Source organism: Marmota flaviventris, chromosome 12, assembly GCF_047511675.1.
Source record: "Marmota flaviventris isolate mMarFla1 chromosome 12, mMarFla1.hap1, whole genome shotgun sequence".
In the NCBI taxonomy this organism is placed as follows: domain Eukaryota; kingdom Metazoa; phylum Chordata; class Mammalia; order Rodentia; family Sciuridae; genus Marmota; species Marmota flaviventris.
In genome coordinates, this window is record NC_092509.1 from 98,247,894 (window position 1) to 98,266,618 (window position 18,725).

At 42.5% G+C, this 18,725-nt stretch overlaps 1 protein-coding gene across 7 annotated transcripts in view; it reads left to right on the forward strand.

The window, feature by feature from the left end:
• The window catches only part of Abl2 (ABL proto-oncogene 2, non-receptor tyrosine kinase), a 102,061-nt gene extending 87,563 nt beyond the window's left edge, over positions 1-14,498 (forward strand). For 4 of the 7 annotated variants that reach the window (XM_027935019.2, XM_071600272.1, XM_071600271.1 and 1 more), the window contains 3 exons: positions 546-635; positions 4,305-4,478; positions 5,009-14,498. In XM_027935019.2, coding sequence (XP_027790820.1) covers positions 546-635; positions 4,305-4,478; positions 5,009-6,732 — 1,988 coding nt within the window. In that variant the 3' untranslated portion in view covers positions 6,733-14,498. The remainder of the gene's footprint in view (positions 1-545; positions 636-4,304; positions 4,479-5,008) is intronic. The other 3 variants (XM_027935021.2, XM_071600273.1, XM_027935022.2) reach the window with 1 other exon arrangement.
• The last annotated feature ends 4,227 nt before the right edge of the window (positions 14,499-18,725 follow it).

Sequence of the window (18,725 nt, forward strand, 5' to 3'; positions counted from 1 at the left end):
CCTAAGAATAGTTGTCTGCAGCCCAAATATTGATCCAATTTCTCAAAAAATTGTATATTTAATAAGATCATAAGAATTGGGTTTGTAGAGGAGTGTTGGAGTAGTAGATTAAATTACAGTTGTGTTCAAATACAGGTTTTATATTATTTTCTCATTGAGCATTGGCAAAAGTGAATTTTAAATGTCTCCTTTCTTATACCCTATTAAATTTCTGGATATATTTGGGCTTGTTTCTTCACAACGTTTAAAGACAGTTTTTACTTATTTCATTTTTCTGCTGGAAGAAAACTTGCCATTTTCTAAGTGATTTTACACCCCTTCTCATTTTTACAGTAGAGGGAATGGGAACTGAGGCTGGATAGAAGGACCAGCCTTACTAAGTGGATTCTTAAACCTCTGGGTCTAGAACTGAGAGGTAGCTACATGTCTGCCATAATGAACATGTTGTAACTAATAAACCCACATCATGATGCATGAGCCTCATTGTCTGGTATGCCATTGGATATGTAATTCTGTCAAGGAACTAATTCTCTTCTGTCACATAGGCTGGAAATGGAGCCCTGCTGACAGGCCCTCTTTTGCTGAAACACATCAAGCTTTTGAAACCATGTTCCATGACTCTAGCATTTCTGAAGGTAAGAATCCGGTGGATTTAGTGTTGGTGGCTAGTTCTGGCCTGTGGGGAGTGGTGGGTTATTACATTCCAAAAGTATTTAGCTCCTTTGGCCACGGTGACACTTGCTTGCCTATAATCCCTGTGACTTGGGAGAATGAGGCTGGAGGATCCGAATACAAGGCTAGCTTCAGTAAGTTATCGAGATACTTTCTCAGATTAAAAAATAAAAAGGGTTAAGGGTATAGCTCAGCAGTAAAACATTCCTGTTTTTTTTCGTACTGGCCCCAGTACCCAAACAAAACAAAACAAAACAAAAAAAGGGATCTGCTCTTACACTTGACAGCTCTGTTTCAAGATATTCGGTTAAGGCTGGGATTGTGGCTCAGTGATAGAGCACTCGCCTAGCACATGCGAGGCCTTGGGTTTGATCCTCAGTGCCACATAAAAAATAAATAAATAAAATAAAGGTATTATGTTCAACTACAAGTAAAAAATAAATATTTAAAGAAATATGGTGTCTCAATTAAAAATAAAGAAATTAGTCTCTTCATAAAGAAAATAAGTTTGAAAATTCTTTATGTATCAACATTTATGATAAAGGGAAGAAAAGAAGAAAAAGTAATATGAAAATACCAAATTATTCGAACCACATACCAAGTCATAAAAGCAATATTCAGGGCTGGGGCCGTAGCTCAGTAATGGAGCACTTGCCTAGTATGTGTGAGTCACTGGATTCAATCCTCAGCACCACATAAAAATAAATTAATAAAGTTATTGTGTCTAATAAAAGAAAGCAATATTCTATCATTCATCTTCTAGAAATATATCTTAATAAAATAAGAGCATAAATTTAGCTATAAGGTATAAAAATTTAAGAACAACCAAACATCTACTGTGCTGTTAATTATTATAGTATTATTGAATACTTTAAATTGTATTCTTAAACCTGTTGGCATGGAAAGAGGTTTAGAAGAGATAAATTAAGCTATCAACAGAGATAAACCACTTCTCATTTAAAAAACAAGGTATGGGCAGGAATGGTGGCACAACACCTGTAATCCCAGCCACTCGGGAAGTTCAGGCAGGAGATTAGTGAGTTTGAGGCCAATCTGGGCAACTTAGTGAGGCCCCAAGCAATTTAGTGAGGCCCTGTCTCAAAATAAAAAATAAAAAGGGCTGGTGATGTGACTTAGTAGTTTAGTGCCCCTGGGTTCAACCCCACAGTGCCAAAAAAAAAAAAAAAAGTGTCTGGATACATATACATACAGGTAGTTTCCTTGGCATATAATGCCTCTAAAATTATGTTCAAAAGTCAAACAATAAACTTATTATAAGGAGAGAAGGCCTGTTCATAGCTAAAAATATACAATTCTTAGTTTCCCTTGACTGTAGACACTGTGATAAAATGCTGGAATTTGGTATGTATTTTCAGATTTTTTTCCTTTCCTTCAAAATAGAACAGAGTCAAGCACTTAAGTTCTGTATTAGAAGAAGAAATCAGGCAAGTTGATTTTTGTCTGCTTTCCTTAGTAGTTTATCACATTAGGTAAGAGAAAGGAAAAAAGAGAAGTTCACTACCAAAGTTTAATGAAAAATATTTTCATCCTTGCACTTTGATATTGGGAATTTCTGTTGGTTGAGGAGGGCACAGCTGGTCTTTGGGGCCTAAACACACATGACAGTCACAACACTCTCCCTTCCTCTATATGTGTATTTCCCATGGAGTCAGAGTATTGGAAGTCAAAGAGTAGGGGCCATTTCTTTGGTACTTTTGTGTTAGCTTCTCTTGACTCCTTAGTTTAATATTTCTGCTTCTCTTGAAAATGTATCCCTTTAGAACATGAATGTTTATCAATTTTCAAAACTAATGCCAATTCAGAATTGTTAAAAAATTTTTTTTACATTATTCAAACCACAATTATTGACCATTTAGTCTGGGGCCAGGTGTTGTACTAAGTCTGGAGATACAGAGATAAGACACAGTTGCTAAAATAGGGTTGTAAATTTATTAGTAAGATGTAAGTAAAAGAAACACAACTTAGACTCTAAGCAATAAAAGGAAGATTTTGTCGCTCATAAGCAAACCATGGCAAAGCAGAGCGGATGCCAACCTCAGAGTTCTACAGACTCAAGTAGCTTTATGACGTCTTCCCTCCCCTTTCCCTGTCACTCCCACTGCCATCGAATTTCTCTTTACTTGTACTTTTGCTCTTCTCTCATTCTTAGACTCTTCCAAGTGGCACGGGACATAGTTGCCAGCATCTTTGAGGTCCTGTCTTTAGAGCTCATGATCAGGCAGGTTTGTCTGGCTCCCGCTACAGTATATAGTCATGTACCCATTCTTATGAGGAGTTAGTTCCAAAATAATTACCAAAAAAGTTGTAAAATAATTACAGATGTTCACAGTTTGATTGATCCTACTTGCTTCATTTTTGTTTAGAAATGAATAGCAAAGTATGTGTTTACCTCAGAAAAAGCCACAAAACCCATGGCCAAGTTTTAAATTAACCGGCGTAATTACTAATGGAGTGAACACTTTTTCAAGAGGCTAATTTGCTTCATTTGCATGAAATGGAATGTATCTACCCTTTCTTTTTAAAAACCAAAATTTCTGCAGACTTTTGTCCACTTTGTTCAACTTTTGAATAGGCACTTAGTTAATAAAAATTTCCAAATGACCAATAATATAAAATCATCCCTTATCACCAGAAAAGGACAAATTAAACCATGATGATATACTACAACTTGCTTACTAGAATGGGTAATATTAAAATAGCACCAAAAAGCCTGTTAACTGTCAATTTTGGTAAACATGCAGAATAACCAAGACATTTATATCCTGCTAGTGGGAATGTAAATTGTTACAGCTATTTGAGGACAGTTTGGCAGAACCCACTAAACCTGAATGTACACGTACCCTGTGAACTGATAACTAGGATTATGTCAGGCAGACATGCATAGAATTATAAACCAAAAGATACATAGCAGGTTGTTCCTAGCAACATATTCATTACTAACTAGAAACCTGGACATAGTCTAAATGTCCATTAAGAGGAAAGCAAATGAAGTTTGACATTCACACATTGGAATATTAGACAACAATGAAAAAGAATCTCTGGCACATGCAATAACATGTGAATCTACAGGCTTAATGTTGAGCAAAAGAACCGAGGGAAGAGAGTAACGCTCTGAATCCATTTGGTTAATTTGGTGTCTTGCTGTGTTTCCCATGCTGGTCTTGAATTCCTGAGCTTAAACCATCCTCCAGCTTCAGCTTCCCAAGTAGCTGGAGCTGTAAGCATACACCACTGCACCCAGGTGAATTTTATACTTTAGCAATCTATTCTTCATTTCTTTCTCAATTGTATGGTTTTTGATTTTTTTTTTCTTGGTATTAGGAATTGAACCCAGGGGTGCTTGACCACTGAGCCACATCCCTAACCCTCCCCTCATTTTTAAATCTCTTTAGTTATTTTGGTTTTTAATTTGTTATAATCCCAGCCCCTTTTATATTTTATGTTGAGACAGGGTCTCACTAAGTTTCTTAGGGCCTTGCTGAGTCTGGCTTTGAACTCACAATCCTCCTGTCTCAGCTTTCCATTAGTTGTGTGTTTTTTCTGAAAAAGAAAAACTGCCTTTCTCTGTCATAAAACCGTTCTTTTCATCAGGCCTCTTGTCTTCTTCACAGAGGTAGCCGAGGAGCTTGGTAGAGCTGCCTCCTCCTCGTCGGTGGTTCCATACCTGCCCCGATTACCTATACTTCCTTCCAAGATGCGGACCCTGAAAAAACAGGCGGAGAACAAAGAGAACATTGAAGGAGCACAAGATGCCGCAGAAAATCCTGCCTCCAGTTCAGCACCAGGTGAGGCCCTAGGAGGTAGAACCAAAGCTGAAACTGCCTTTTTTAAAGAAGTGTAGATACGATGCTTTTGTGCCCGTTTTATGCCCGTCTTCCCTGAAGACAGTATGGCCTCTGTTCTACCTCTAGTGCTGGTCCTGCATTGCTATTGCTAGTAGTTCTGATCTGTCTGTCCAACATAAGACTCTGCCACGAGCTCCATTTCCTCAGCCCTGGCTCCTGCATAGTTACCATCTTTACAGTTCTGGTGAAAATGTCTTCATTAAGCCGGATAGGTGATGCCAGATACATTTGTTTTTAGAAACAGGATGAATACTGAGGTAAGAATCAGCAGGGTATTTCCCCCCACTTACACCCACACCACATTTGGAACACTAATCACCAAGAAATGATAATGTATTTATTAATTTCTTCTAAGTACCCCAACACTTGACACTTTATTGATGCTGACAAATTTTACAATTCAGTCTTAGTTACTCTAATGGATTCTCTTCTTGTCTTTTACATCACACTGATTGTCCATTTCTCATTAGGGTTCATTAGAAGTGCACAGGCCTCCAGTGGGTCCCCAGCACTGCCTCGGAAACAGAGAGACAAGTCACCCAGCAGCCTCTTGGAAGATGCCAAAGAGACATGCTTCACCAGGGATAGGAAGGGAGGCTTCTTCAGTTCCTTCATGAAAAAGAGAAATGCTCCCACACCCCCTAAACGCAGCAGCTCTTTCCGAGAAATGGAGAATCAGCCCCACAAGAAATATGAACTCACGGGTAACTTCTCACCTGTTGCTTCTCTACAGCATGCTGACGGGTTCTCTTTCAATCCTGCCCAGCAAGAGACGAACCTGGTGCCACCCAAGTGCTATGGGGGGAGCTTTGCACAGAGGAACCTCTGTAATGACGACGGTGGCGGGGGTGGGGGCAGTGGCGCTGCTGGGGGTGGGTGGTCTGGCATCACAGGCTTCTTTACACCTCGCTTAATCAAAAAGACACTGGGCTTACGAGCAGGTAAACCTACAGCCAGTGATGACACTTCCAAGCCTTTTCCAAGGTCCAACTCTACATCTTCCATGTCCTCAGGGCTTCCAGAGCAGGATAGGATGGCAATGACCCTTCCCAGGAACTGCCAGAGGTCCAAACTCCAGCTGGAAAGGACAGTGTCCGCCTCTTCTCAGCCAGAAGAGAATGTGGACAGGGCCAATGACACGCTTCCAAAAAAATCAGAGGAAGGTGCTGCTCCAGCCAGGGAGAGACCAAAAGCCAAACTGTTGCCCAGAGGAGCCACAGCGCTTCCTCTGAGAGCCCCTTCTGGGGACCCAGCCATGACCGAGAAGGACTCTCCAGGGGTGGGAGTGGCTGGAGTGGCAGCTGCACCCAAGGGCAAGGAGAGGAATGGTGGGGCACGCCTTGGGACGGCTGGAGTCCCGGAGGACGGAGAGCAGCCAGGCTGGTCTTCTCCAGCCAAGGCTGCGGCCGTCCTTCCAACCACTCACAACCACAAAGTGCCAGTCCTCATCTCGCCCACTCTCAAACACACTCCAGCGGACGTGCAGCTCATTGGCACAGACTCTCAGGGGAATAAATTCAAGCTCTTATCTGAGCATCAGGTCCCATCCTCTGCAGACAAGGATCGCCCCCGACGGGTAAAACCAAAGTGTGCCCCACCTCCACCGCCGGTGATGAGACTCCTGCAGCATCCGTCCGTGTGCTCAGACCCTGCGGAAGAGCCAGCTGCCCTGACTGCAGGACAGTCCATGTCAGAAACACAGGAAGGAGGGAAAAAGGCAGCTCCAGGGGCAGTGCCCATCAGTGGGAAAGCTGGGAGGCCGGTGATGCCTCCACCCCAAGTGCCTCTGCCCACATCTTCCGTCTCGCCCGCCAAGATGGCCAATGGCACAGCAGGTACTAAGGTGGCTCTGAGAAAAACCAAACAGGCAGCTGAGAAAATCTCAGCAGACAAAATCAGCAAAGAGGCCCTGCTGGAATGTGCTGACCTACTGTCCAGTGCAATCACGGAACCTGTGCCCAATAGCCAGCTGGTCGACACTGGACACCAGCTGCTCGACTACTGCTCAGGCTACGTGGACTGCATCCCCCAGACTCGCAACAAATTCGCCTTCCGAGAGGCTGTGAGCAAACTGGAGCTCAGCCTGCAGGAGCTGCAGGTGTCCTCAGCAGCTGCTGGTGGGCCCGGGGCGAACCCTGTCCTTAATAACTTACTGTCCTGTGTACAGGAAATCAGTGACGTGGTGCAGAGGTAGCCACTGTTAGCCTGGTGGGAAGATGCGTACACATTTCTGGGGGAGAGGGAAAGGGACATGTTTTCCTGTGTTCTTGTTTTCAAAAAATGAAAGACTGATACTTGAGTGTGTTTATGTGAAGTACCTCAGATCCCTGAGTTCTCACGTTTACAGGTTCATCTCAAAAGTAAAACACAAACCACATGAACATAGGAGAGGTGAATTAGGTAGGGGCAAGGCACTGGTGGACCAGGTTGGAAACCGCACCGGAAGTTGGGGAACTTGGGTGTGACAGAAATGCAGTCTGTCCCTACCTGGAACCCTGTGAGGTGCTGGACTGGGCCACTGGTCAGCACCAAGGGTGACTGTGCTCCGGTTCACCTGGCAGCTTCGGTGGGATAAGAGAAGGAAAGCTGGGCCTGTGCCAAGAGCAGGTTTGCTCCAGGCAGCTGGGAGCCCTGTTAGCTTTGCTTCCACAGGTCATCGCTGCTGCAGTAAGAACTGCGGGTCAGGTTGCTAGAACACAGACCGGGAAACGTGGCCGCCTGCCTGCCCCTGTCTGCCTGCCTTTGGTGCATTGGTGCAGGGGGTAAAGAGTGCTGGGAGGTGTCGTCTGGGAGGTTGAAGCCTCCTCCTGAAATGCTCCTTGAAATGCTCCCATCCCCCAGTCTGATACATTATTCATGGACCAGGACTGGCTGACTGCTTGTTGGTGGCTGTCTGTTAACTGTAGGTGTAGAGGTCTCCTTATTGGTTCTGCCCTGTCCCTTGCAGGGCAGGCTGTCTTCCTTTATTTCTGGCAGCATTCAGGGCATTCACTCATTGATCTTGAAAGTAGGGGTCACTGCAGGTTCTCACAGGGGAAGCCTTTTCTGACATAGTGCCCCTGCATATTGACACACTGGCCGAGGACTGCATATTTCTTTACCAACTAAAATATCAAGGAGGTGGTCCTTTCTTGAAACTGTACAGCCAAGCCTGTGACAGAGGAGAAGCTGGCTTGGTTGTAATGACTGTTTCTCCCTCCCTCATCACCTTCAGCCGAACCGGGTGGACAGTAGGGGAAGGCATCCCCAGCACTGCACCGCCCCCCCAACTCCGCTTGAATTACCCCATTATGCTTTTCTCTTCTCACATATCTGTCCCTGTCCTCCATCGTTGTACTTGTGTAGTTCATGTTGGGAATATTCTTTATTTATTTTACCATTTCATCTCTATTTTAAGAGTGCATAATTGAAGGAGTAGGTCCTTTTCAGGGAGTACCAGTTAGATCCTGGAAACATAATGACTTACCCTTAAATGTGTTTTGTCCTTGAAAAATAGGCGTTTCTCTTCCCTATTCAATATAATTATGGAAAACTATGGCATAGAGTTGAGTCTAATGGGTTAAATATTATTAATGTTCTTGGTATCAGGTCTAATTCCAGTTACTGCTTCATTCTTTTTAGAAAGCTTTATGAACCCTCCCTCCATTCACACTCCCCAAAGAGAATCCAGTACAAAGTATTTTTATTTTCTTCTCCCAAAGGAATATTAGCATAGGAAGATAGGAATTCAACATTGAGCAGAGAGTTTTCTTCCTGGCTGTCCAATCGATCCCCTGTCAGGCCTCAGCCCTGTCTCTTAATCCCTTAAATGATGGTAACAGTGCATGTTCTCAAGGGCGTTTTCAAATAAATGTATGCTAACCCTTTGATAGCCTCCCTGGAAAGCTCTTTAATGCATTGTTATGTTGAATTGTTTTTCTTTCTTTGCAGAGTAGCAGATGCTACTGAATTTAGAACTGCTGAGCTTGTGTTAATTAGGCTAGAATACTGAGGAAGAAACTGTTTTCATCAGAGTTTGGCATTTTTTGACCAAATTAGTTTTTTATCACTGCTGCTCCAAAGGAGGCTCAGGTTAAGAGAAGGATTCGCAGGGAGGGGACAGTACCAGGTATGCTGGCAGGTGTTGAGTGATCCGTGTCAGTATGTGACCAGTAGCTGTAACAAAGGCAACTGGTGGTCCTGTTAATATCTTTGTAGTAATTGGAAGAGAACTTGGATTTAAAGTCACCTTTTTTCCTTACTGCTCCCCCTTATCAAATACCATAAACTTGAACTTATTTTAGTAGTTAGTCTTTTAAAGGTGGAGAAGAGAAAGCTGAAATTTAGAATATTGTTATGCTGCTTTTTAAGTTTATCCCTGCCATTGTGGAATGCAAGTTAAGGGATTATAATTGTTTTCAGGTTTTTTTTTTTTTTTTTTTTTAAACAAAGGCTCTATTTTTTCTTAAGAGTTCTGAAAATAAGCCTTGCAGAAACACTACTGAGTGTATTTCGGCTCCCTGGTTTTCTCACTGAAAAATGATCTTGAGGGTGGTGGGTGGGGGCTGCATCTTACTCAGGGCAGCACCTATTTCTGTCTTGCTTACAGTGGGTGCTCAATAAATCCATACATTGAATTGATTCTTCTCAGCACTGTCACAAGTAGCATTAATTATCGCAGCACACCCCATCCACATGATGCTTGGACTCTGTGACGTCAGGGGTGAGGGCTCAGGGCTCAGGTTGAAGAGGCACTGTCAACTTGCTATAAAAGTACAAGTTAGGTTTTTCCTTTTTACACTTGTAAAGGACCAGTTTTAAAGAGAAAAAAAGAATCAAAACTTTATGTAAATTAAAAGGTTTGAATCCAAAGCAGAGAAAACTGCTTCTAGAGATTAAAAATGTCGTTTAATTTATCTAATCTAAAAGCAGGTAGTAAGGGAAAAGGCCTTGTACATTGTGTTGACGAGTGTCTGAAGTGGCTCTATAGATGCGCAACCTTTGGGTTGCCATGGCGTGTTTTCCTTTCATGTACAGGTAATATGATTTGACCTTAAATTTTCTACCTTAAAATGCAATATTTTGTGTTGACTATATCAATTGTGCATTACATAGAGTTTTCTCCTAAAAGGCTTTGTGTAAAGTTAACATGTACAGTTTTTCTTACAGACTCCTATCATGAATTTCAGAGACACAGCCTTAAAAATTTTGGCCTTGCTGGGGTGCAGTGGTGCACACCTATAATCCAAGCCACTTAAGAGGCTGAGACATGAGGATCATAAATTTGAGGCCAGCCTCAGCAACTTAGTGAGGCCCTCAGCAACTTGCAGCATGTCTCAAAAAACAAAAGGGCTGGGGATGTAGCTTAGTGGTAAAGTACCCCTGGATTAAGTACCCAGGCCAAAAAGATGTGTTTTATGTGTTCTTACAGTGAATTGAACTTGATACCAAGCTGTGAGCTCTGTTATGCAAGAATGTTTTTCTAGATGACTTATATATACATAGAGGTCATTAAAGCTGACACCGTTTCCCAGATGCATTTTAAGGTTTAAAATAGAAATTTTCTTACAATTCAATTGAAAGTTGGCAGTAAAATAGTTCTTAGTTCATAAAACATGCTGCCTATGCTAAGGCACAGCCCATGTTTATTTAACTAAAGTCATAGATCTTTTGCGTTTAAAAGATGCAGTATAGATAGTGGTTTAGAGTTTGGGCTCAAAACCAGTGAAGAAGACAAGTCATTTAACTTTGCTGAGCCTCAGTTTCCTCGTTGTAAAACAGGGATGATAATAGTAACTACCTCAGGGTTGTTGTAAGGATTAAATGAGGTAATGTTTATAAAATCCTTAGCTCAAGTGCCTAGCACACATGGCACTCCATAACTGTCAACTAGTATTATTATTAACACCTAATCCAGGAATGTACAACAGAATCGTTTAGGGGTTTTTTTTGTTTTGTTTTGTTTTTTTTAAAGAAATTAGTCCCATTCCAGATCAGAATTCCCAGTGGGGTGAGATCTCAGCCAGTGTGCTTTCAATGAATGTCACCAGGTATTTGAGATACCCAACACTATCTGAAAACTGTCAATGACCTTTTCTTCATAGATTAGGAGATCAGAGGAGAGGATGGTCAAGTCACTCTAGTATTATCTTAACAGTCAATGACAGGGCCAAGGCTGAATTCAGGTCTTCTGACTGCTGGTTGTGGCTCTTCACCACACCTGCTGCCTTGTGGGACACGCGAAGAAAGTGGCTCAGAGAGACAATCAGTGTGCAGGGTGCTGCACGCTCTCTAAAGCACAGGCTCACGGCACACTCTGACCCTCAGGGGCTTGACTGTTGAGAAATGGCAGCTCTGGCAGAGCAGTGTTCAGGAGAACTCCGTGATTTAAAAGATTATTTGGGGTCGTTCTTTTGGACTGATCTCACCAACAGCCGTCTGCACTTTGTAGTAAAGGAATATCAACTTAAAAGTTGTTTTTTTTTTTTTTTTAACTAGTCCTACATTCCTTTTTCTTAAACGACTTTATTGTTCAATATCACTTTAATGACTGAGATAATGTATATGAAAGCACTTTTGAAAAGTATCAAATCTAATATAACTATAAAGTTGTATTATGAATGTCTGTGTAGAAGAGAAAACATTTCACTAGTGCTGATTGACCTAAACGCTTTTACCTGGGGGGACCTGAAACTGCAGGTATATGAAGAATCACCTGTGTAATTTATACATTTATAAACATGAAACTGCTACAAGAATATGTGCAGGTATAGCACATGGTTTGCTACAGTTATAGTTCAGAGCTGAATAAGTTCAGGAAAACTAGGGACCAACTTTTTGGTTTAATTGTGCTCTTTAAAAAGTAATGAAGTGTACTTGGCTTCAGAATATGGAAGCTCTTCTGGGGACCTTGGCTCAAGAAGGATGAGGCCTCTTACTCTTGAATATTTGTCTACAACCTGCCCAGCCATTGGTATCCTAAATGTGGTGGAGCAGACTCGTTATCTGTTGGTGTTGACAGTGTCTTTTTTAACCTACGTCCTTTGTGGTTTTGTGGTGGGAGGATGCATGGGGCTGGATGACCTTAGGGCCAGGGCATTGGGTTATTACTTCTAGGATTTCCTACTAGTTGTGACATTGACATTTATCATCTTTGTTTTTATCCCAGGAAGAGTAGATGAACTTAATTTACCTGTTAGATTATTAAATACTGAAGAGTAAATTGCAGTGGGGCTGCTGTGGGTTACAGCTGTGCTTCATTCTGACCCCTCCCACCCCTTTCAATTTTTGCTTGCATTCACCTGTTCCACCTGGACTGGGGTCCATCTTTGTGTCTCAAGCATCTGTTATGACCAGTCCTTCTTAAGTAGGTGGGTCTCTGGGTTTAAGTTTCCTTTCAGGGACCGATAGACTCCCCAGGCTGTATTTCTTAGCTTCTATTAAGCCAGTAGCCCAGCTTCTTTGAAAATGCCTGCTTCCATTTGTGGGCAAGCGAGAGATCTAGGGAAAGGCAGCTCCAAGGGCACTCGTACCTTCCATGTGACAACCTGGGGAAACTGCTGGCTACAACCTCACCGGAAAGGCCAGGTCTTGGGCTGGTTCTAAAACTTCTGTTCTTAACAGGATATCTACATCTTTTGTATAGAGTTCCGGTTTTCTAACTTCCAGACTTTTCAAAGTCCAATAATTCAAGGCCAGCTTTTTGGGGGTTGGATGCCAGTCAGCAGTGCCTGGAGTAATGGTGACTGTTACTGCCATGTTAAGCACAACCTCACTGCCATCCCTGCCCTCCTCTTAGAAAGCATGGGCAAGTTTCAGGGCTAGGGACTGGACCTGAGTGTGGGCAAGATGGTATTTCCTTTGTTTCTGACTCATCATCCTAGATGTATAGGCCAGGAAATTAGGAAGCTCTACCCTTGTAATTGGGATAAAAGAAGATCCAGTGCTTCTCCTTGAGTAAGGAGGCCTACAGCAGGCATCTGGATTCTAAGCTGACTTGGAGCAGCAGAGGCCACCCGTAAAGATTTGTACCTTCAAAGATGGGTTTATGATTTTTGCAGTAGAAAAGGTTTGTCTGCTCGGTTGCCGTCATGATTGAGCTAGGTCTGGGAGAAATGGGCTTCAGTGGAGCGCAAAGCCTCAGGCGGGGAGACACCACCACTGAGGGCTTTCCTCACAGCCAGCCCTGATGGGAAGGAATGCTGCAGGTTTCTCTGTCCCTGAGTGAGCCGAGGGAGGGGAGCTCTTCCTGGACCCTGCCCCACCTCCAGATGCACGCACTTCTCTCCTCCTATGTACAGCTATGGATTTGAAATTGTTTACCTCTCCTAGGAAAATGTCTTTTCACCTCCCCATTACTAATCAAACTGAACACGGTAGCAAAGCCCTTTCAACTGGGACAGAGTGGACAGATGGCATGTTGAGTGGGTCTTCAAACCTGCGGACCATATAAGGGAATTAGTATACAGGGGACACAGTCTTTAAGTTGAAAGGCTAGGCACAGTCTTGTCCCCAGACTAGACCACGTTTAGGGCAGAATTGTGATACCTGAACTCTGCATTTTCTGGGAGATTCTTTTTTCACCATTGCAAGAGCAAATTTCAAGGTCGTATAAGTCTCTGCAAGTGACTGAGCTGTGCACACAGAGCTTGAGGTCTCCGTACTACTTGACCCTTTAAGGAGCTGGTAAAGGCAAACTGTCACATGCCAACAAGCGTTATAAAGGAAATGCAGGAGTTCTTTGGTTGGAACTGGGTTAGGTTTGCTTCCGAACCTCAGAATAGGAGGTTTAAATCATGTTTAGGTACCATAAAATTTAGTTGGAGAAGGGGACTTGTGCTTAATAATTTTTTTCCACATATGGGTACCTAATTTTCAGTAATTATTATACAACAAAAATAAGTAAGCCAAATAAATTTAATCTTGTTTAGAAATTGAACGCATGATGCTCAGTGCTTTAGGGTCCTTGGTAATGAACTCCAGGTACTGCTCTGTCGTTTGTAAATCCCACACCATGTATTGTGCGTGGCAAGAATGCCGAGAGAGAGAGACAGAGACGGACACACACACACTCCTGATAGATGAGGGCTCCCTAAACCAGCTTTCTTCATTTAGACAGCCAGTTTTCATTGTGGCCACTTGGACTCCATTATGAGAAGAGGTTTCTGAGACTTGAGAAATCACCTTGATCAGGCTGACTGTCTTCCAGGGAATTAGTATACAGAATTAGAACAATGAGGCACTTACCTTGTAGTTCCCTAAGGAACTGTGTTTGAAAACCCTCCCCTCTCAGACCTGTGCACACATTTATGTCAGTCTGTTGTGCGCCCTCCCTGAGAAGCAGGGGTGTAAGTGCAAGGGGAGTGAGTCACATCTTGCCTTGTGCACAGGGGCAGTGGCAGGGTTGGTGTGTTGGCCACAGGCAGGCTGGCTGAGCCACTGATGCAGACACAGCCCGTCTCCCTCATAGACCCTGCATTTTTCCTTCTTTGCTTTCTGATTTTATAAAGACATCAGTGGAGAAACCCCAGTTTTGTGCTTGCTTGATTAAAAAAAAAGTTTGGACATTTCATGGTTGTTGACAGAACTTTGTCCTGAAACATGCTAATTCAGAAAAAGTGTTCAATGTTTATACCAAAGGTTACGCTCTGCAGGTGTGTGGTGCACAGAGAGTGCTATGTGTTGCTACGGGGACACAGTGCACAGTGAGACAGTATGGGATTAAACTGAAAACACGTCAATCATGGGTCACCTACCAGTGTTGTCAGGTATTTGTTCTTTATTGTTATTGTAATATATTTTCAATTGTTTTTCTAATTTAATTCTCACTCTGTTGTCTGACTGTGAACTGCTAACAGTGTTAAACTTGATGTAAATAAATAATGCCCTTGAAAGGGACTGCTCTCTGCCTGTCGTCTCACAAGGTTTGCAAGTTGTGTTTTGTTTTAAATAAAGGTTGCAATATTTTATTGACAAAGTGAACTTGAGTTTGAAGTGTTTCTCCCATGATTTTAATTGACAGGAAATCTAAGCAGAATTTCTCTTTACATAAAATAAATGTCATTTTTAATGTAAAGAAGCAGATTTTAGCAAGCATCCCTCTAGTGAACTCTGGAGGGAGGGGTAAATCTCATCCTTTGGTGGTTCACATTTTTTACATAAGGCCTGGAGCCAGGCTGGTGTACATAAGGTAGGTAGTGTGACTCTCCAACATGAGATGACTATAAAAGCAAACCTGACTCTCAAAATCCATCCTGAGTGAAAGAAGAACCGACACGAGACAAGTCACTGGAGGAGTTCCACTTTATTACAAAAGGCTATGGGCTTATAAAGATCTAAGGAGAGGTGGCAGGGCTTAGGAGAATGACGGGTCACTCATTTATTGGTAAGTTCTTCCAGATGTCAGTTCCGGGGTCCACAAAATTAGTTCCTATTGGGGCTAAGGTTTCCCGCTAGTGGGGTTTGAATATTGGCGCCGGTGGGAAAGAGAAAGGCAGGAAGAGAAGCTCCTCAGGCACCATGTTGGGGTTTTTGGGGTGTGGCTGCCGTTATACCTTTTCCCAACACTGAGAACAATACCAAGTTCTAAAAATACTCTGAGCCAAAGTAACATTAATAGGATAAATATATAGACACACAGGAGGGAACTTTCTTTTTCTTTTTCTTTCTTTCTTTTTTTTTTTTAACTACTGAGCCCTTTTTATTTTTTCATTTTGGGCAACTTAGTGAGACATTGTCTCTGAATAAAAAAATTAAAAAGGCTGGGGATGCAGCTCAGTGGTAGAGCATTTTCCTAGCACATGCGAGGACATATTCTCAATATTACACATACCACTCCTGATTTTTCTATGTTGACTTTGTATCTTGCAACTTTACTAAATTTGTTTAACAGTTGGAGTGTTTTAAATTATTTTAACTTTTTTTTTTTTTTTTTTTTTTAGTGGAGTCTTAGGATTTTCTCTTGTCATCTGCAAACAGTGATAGTTTAATTTCTTCCTTTCTAAGTTGGATGCCGTCTCTTTCGTTCCTGTGCCTGATTGCTCTGGCTAGAAGTTGCAGTACTACGCTAATAGACATGAAAGGACGTACCCTTGTCTTGTCATGGGCCATACAGGAAACACTTTCAACGTATGAGCTGTGGACCTATGATATATGGGCTTCTGTACCTAATTTGTTGGGAGTTTTTAATCATGAAGGGATGTTGAATTTGTCAAATGATTTTTTTTTCTACATCTCTTGAAGTGATCATATGGTTTTTTCCTTCATTCTGTTGCTGTGATGAGTCACATTTATTGCTTTGCATATTTTGAACCACCTTGCATACCCGGGCTGAATCTTACCTGGTCATGGCAGGTGATCTCTTTAATGTGCTATTGAATTTGGTTTTGTAGTATTTTTTTTTTTTTTTTAGGGTTTTTATATCTATGTTCATCAGGGTTATTGGCTTTTACTTTTCTTTTATTGTTATGTCCTTGTCTGTTTTCTTTTCCAAGTCTGGAAGTACACCCTCCTCTTCAGTTTTTTTGGAGTAGTTTGATTAAAACTGATGTTCTTTAAAGGGGAGAATTCAGCATGAAGAGCTCGGTTTCTGGGCTTTTCTTTGATGGGCGACTTTTTATTGTTGATCCAATCTCATTAATCCTTCTAGGCGTACAGATTCTCTGCTTTTTCATGATTCAATTCCTGGTAGGTTGTGTATGTCCAGGAGTGATTTGTCGGTGTTTGTTTATAATGGTTTCTTATGATCTTCTGTGTTTCTGTAGCATCTCTAGTAACATTTCCTTTTTCATTTCTGTTTTTATTTGGTTCTTTTTTTCTTTTTTCTTAATCTGGCTAAGGTTTTTATTATGTTTATCTTTTGTGGTTGGGTGGGGACCAGGGATTGAACTCAGGGGCAGGCACTCCACCACTGAGCCACATCCCCAGCCATATTTTGTACTTTATTTAAAGACGGGGCCTCACTGAGCTGCTTAGCGCCTCACTTTTTTGGCTGAGCCTCTGGATTTACCGGGTTGTGCCATCGCTCCGGCTGAGACTTGTTTTGTGGTCTAACTTGTGATCTGTCCTGGAAGCCGCTCCAGGTGCAGTTGAGAAGAATGTGTGTTCTACAGCAGGCGAGTGGAGAGTCGCATACATGTTGTTAGGTCGTTTGGGCTGGAGTGCAGTTTAAGTCTGGCCTTTCCTTGTCTATTGCCGTCTGGATGATCTGTCCATTGCTGAACTTGGGGTGTTGAGGTCCCCCACCTATTATTTTCTTGCAGCCGCTCTCTCTGTTAGCTCTGTTGGTGTTTGCTTTGTGTACTCAGGTGCTCTGATGCTGGTTACCTATGCACTCACAGTTGTACCTCTAGCAGGACTGTCCCCTTGATGACAGTGTGATGCCCATTTGTCTTTTTTATGGTTTTTATTTAAAGTCTGTTTTGTCTGATATACTCCTGCTCTTTGGTTTCCGATTGCATGGAATCTTTTTTTTTTTTTTTCCGTCACTCCCTTTCAGTCCACATGTGTCCTTACCAGTGAAGTGACGCTCTTGAGGACACATGGAATCTTTAGCTTTTAATCCATTGTGTCTTTTAATTGGAGAACTTAATCCATTTACATTCAAGGTGATTATTGAGAGGTGAGGACTATTACTGCCATTTTGTTGTCTTCTAGTTGTATTCTATTTGAAGCACCTTGCGTATCCTGTCTTCATCTCTGGAAGTGGACAGAAGGCATTCTCTGGAGCCCAGGCGAATTTTTTTTTGTGTGTATGTGTTTGTGTTTGTGTGTCTCCAACATGAGTTGACTACAAAGAGACGTTTAATTATTTAAAAATCCATTATGAGGACAACTTCAATTAAGTTCTAAAAATGTTTTGAGGCAAAGCAGTATTAATAGATTAAGTGTAGATCCTTCTATAGGAACGTTCTATTCTTGTTTGACTTGGTCTTAAATTTTAACAAGTGTCATTGCTTGCAGGCATTGCCTGCATTAGGTACTTGTGAAATGTGTATAAGTGGCAGGCAGGAGCCTGTTGGGATGTTTGCTATTTTTTTTTTAATATTTATTTTTTGGTTGTAGTTGCATACAATATCTTTATTTTATTTTTGTTATTCCCAAACCTTTCCCAGGCCCTCCAGAGTTTGTGCTAACATATTGACTCTTGAAGAATGGGGACTGGCACCATGTGCTCAGAGGTCTAGAAGCTTCAGCCCCGCTCCCTGACCTGTGGTGGGAGGAGAAGGCTGGACTTGGACTTCATCACCAGTGGCCAATGATCTCATCCGTTGTGAATGCACAATAAAGCCTCCATAAAAACCTCCAGTGCCGGGCTCAGAGAGCTCCGGGCTGGCGAACGCAGGAGCACAGGGAGGGTGGCGCCTGGAGCAGGCTGGAAGAGCCGCACTGCAGCTGGCTGGTGCCCAGGCTCGGCTCAGAGCCTCTCCTCCTCTGGCTGCTCCTGAGGGGTATCCTTTGTAACAGGCCAGCAACAGTGAAGGGTTTCCCTGTATCTCCAGGGCTGTGGGCACCTTGACTTGTAACCAAGTTGGACAGAAGTGTGGGTAACCACTACTTGCAATTGCATCTTTTTTTTTTTTTAATATTTATTTTCTAGTTGCAGTTGGACACAATATCTTTGTTTTATTTATTTTTATGTGGTGCTGAGGATCGAACCCAGGGCCTAGAACGTGCTAGGCGAGTGCTCTACTGCTGAGCACAACCCCAGCCCCCAATTGCATCTTTTTTTTTTTTTTCTTTTAGTTGTTGATAGACCTTATTTATGTGCGGTGCTGAAAAATCAAACTCGGTGCCTCCCACATGCTAGGCAAGGGCTCCACCACTGAGCCCCAGCCCCAGCCCTACAATTGCTTCGTGACGGGAAGCAGTCCTGCAAGACAGAGCCCTTAACCTACTCTCACTCCAGGTAGTTGATGTCAGAACTCGGCTGCAGGATGCCCAGTTGGTATCCACAGGAAACTGGAGACTTGCACGGAGTCTGTAGAGGAAGTTTTTCTGTCTACACCTCAAGCTGTGTCCTGAGCACTTCATGAAGATGAACTCATCAAATCTTTCCAGCAAGGTAGGTGGTTAAGCCCAAATGGAAGTTAAAGTTAAAATGAGGTTAAATAGTTCCCTGGTGTCTCACAGAGATGACTGGTGGAGCCACAACCCCAGCCCAGGGAGGCTGGCGGGGAATGTGTCCAGAACACTTTGTGCTACTGCTTG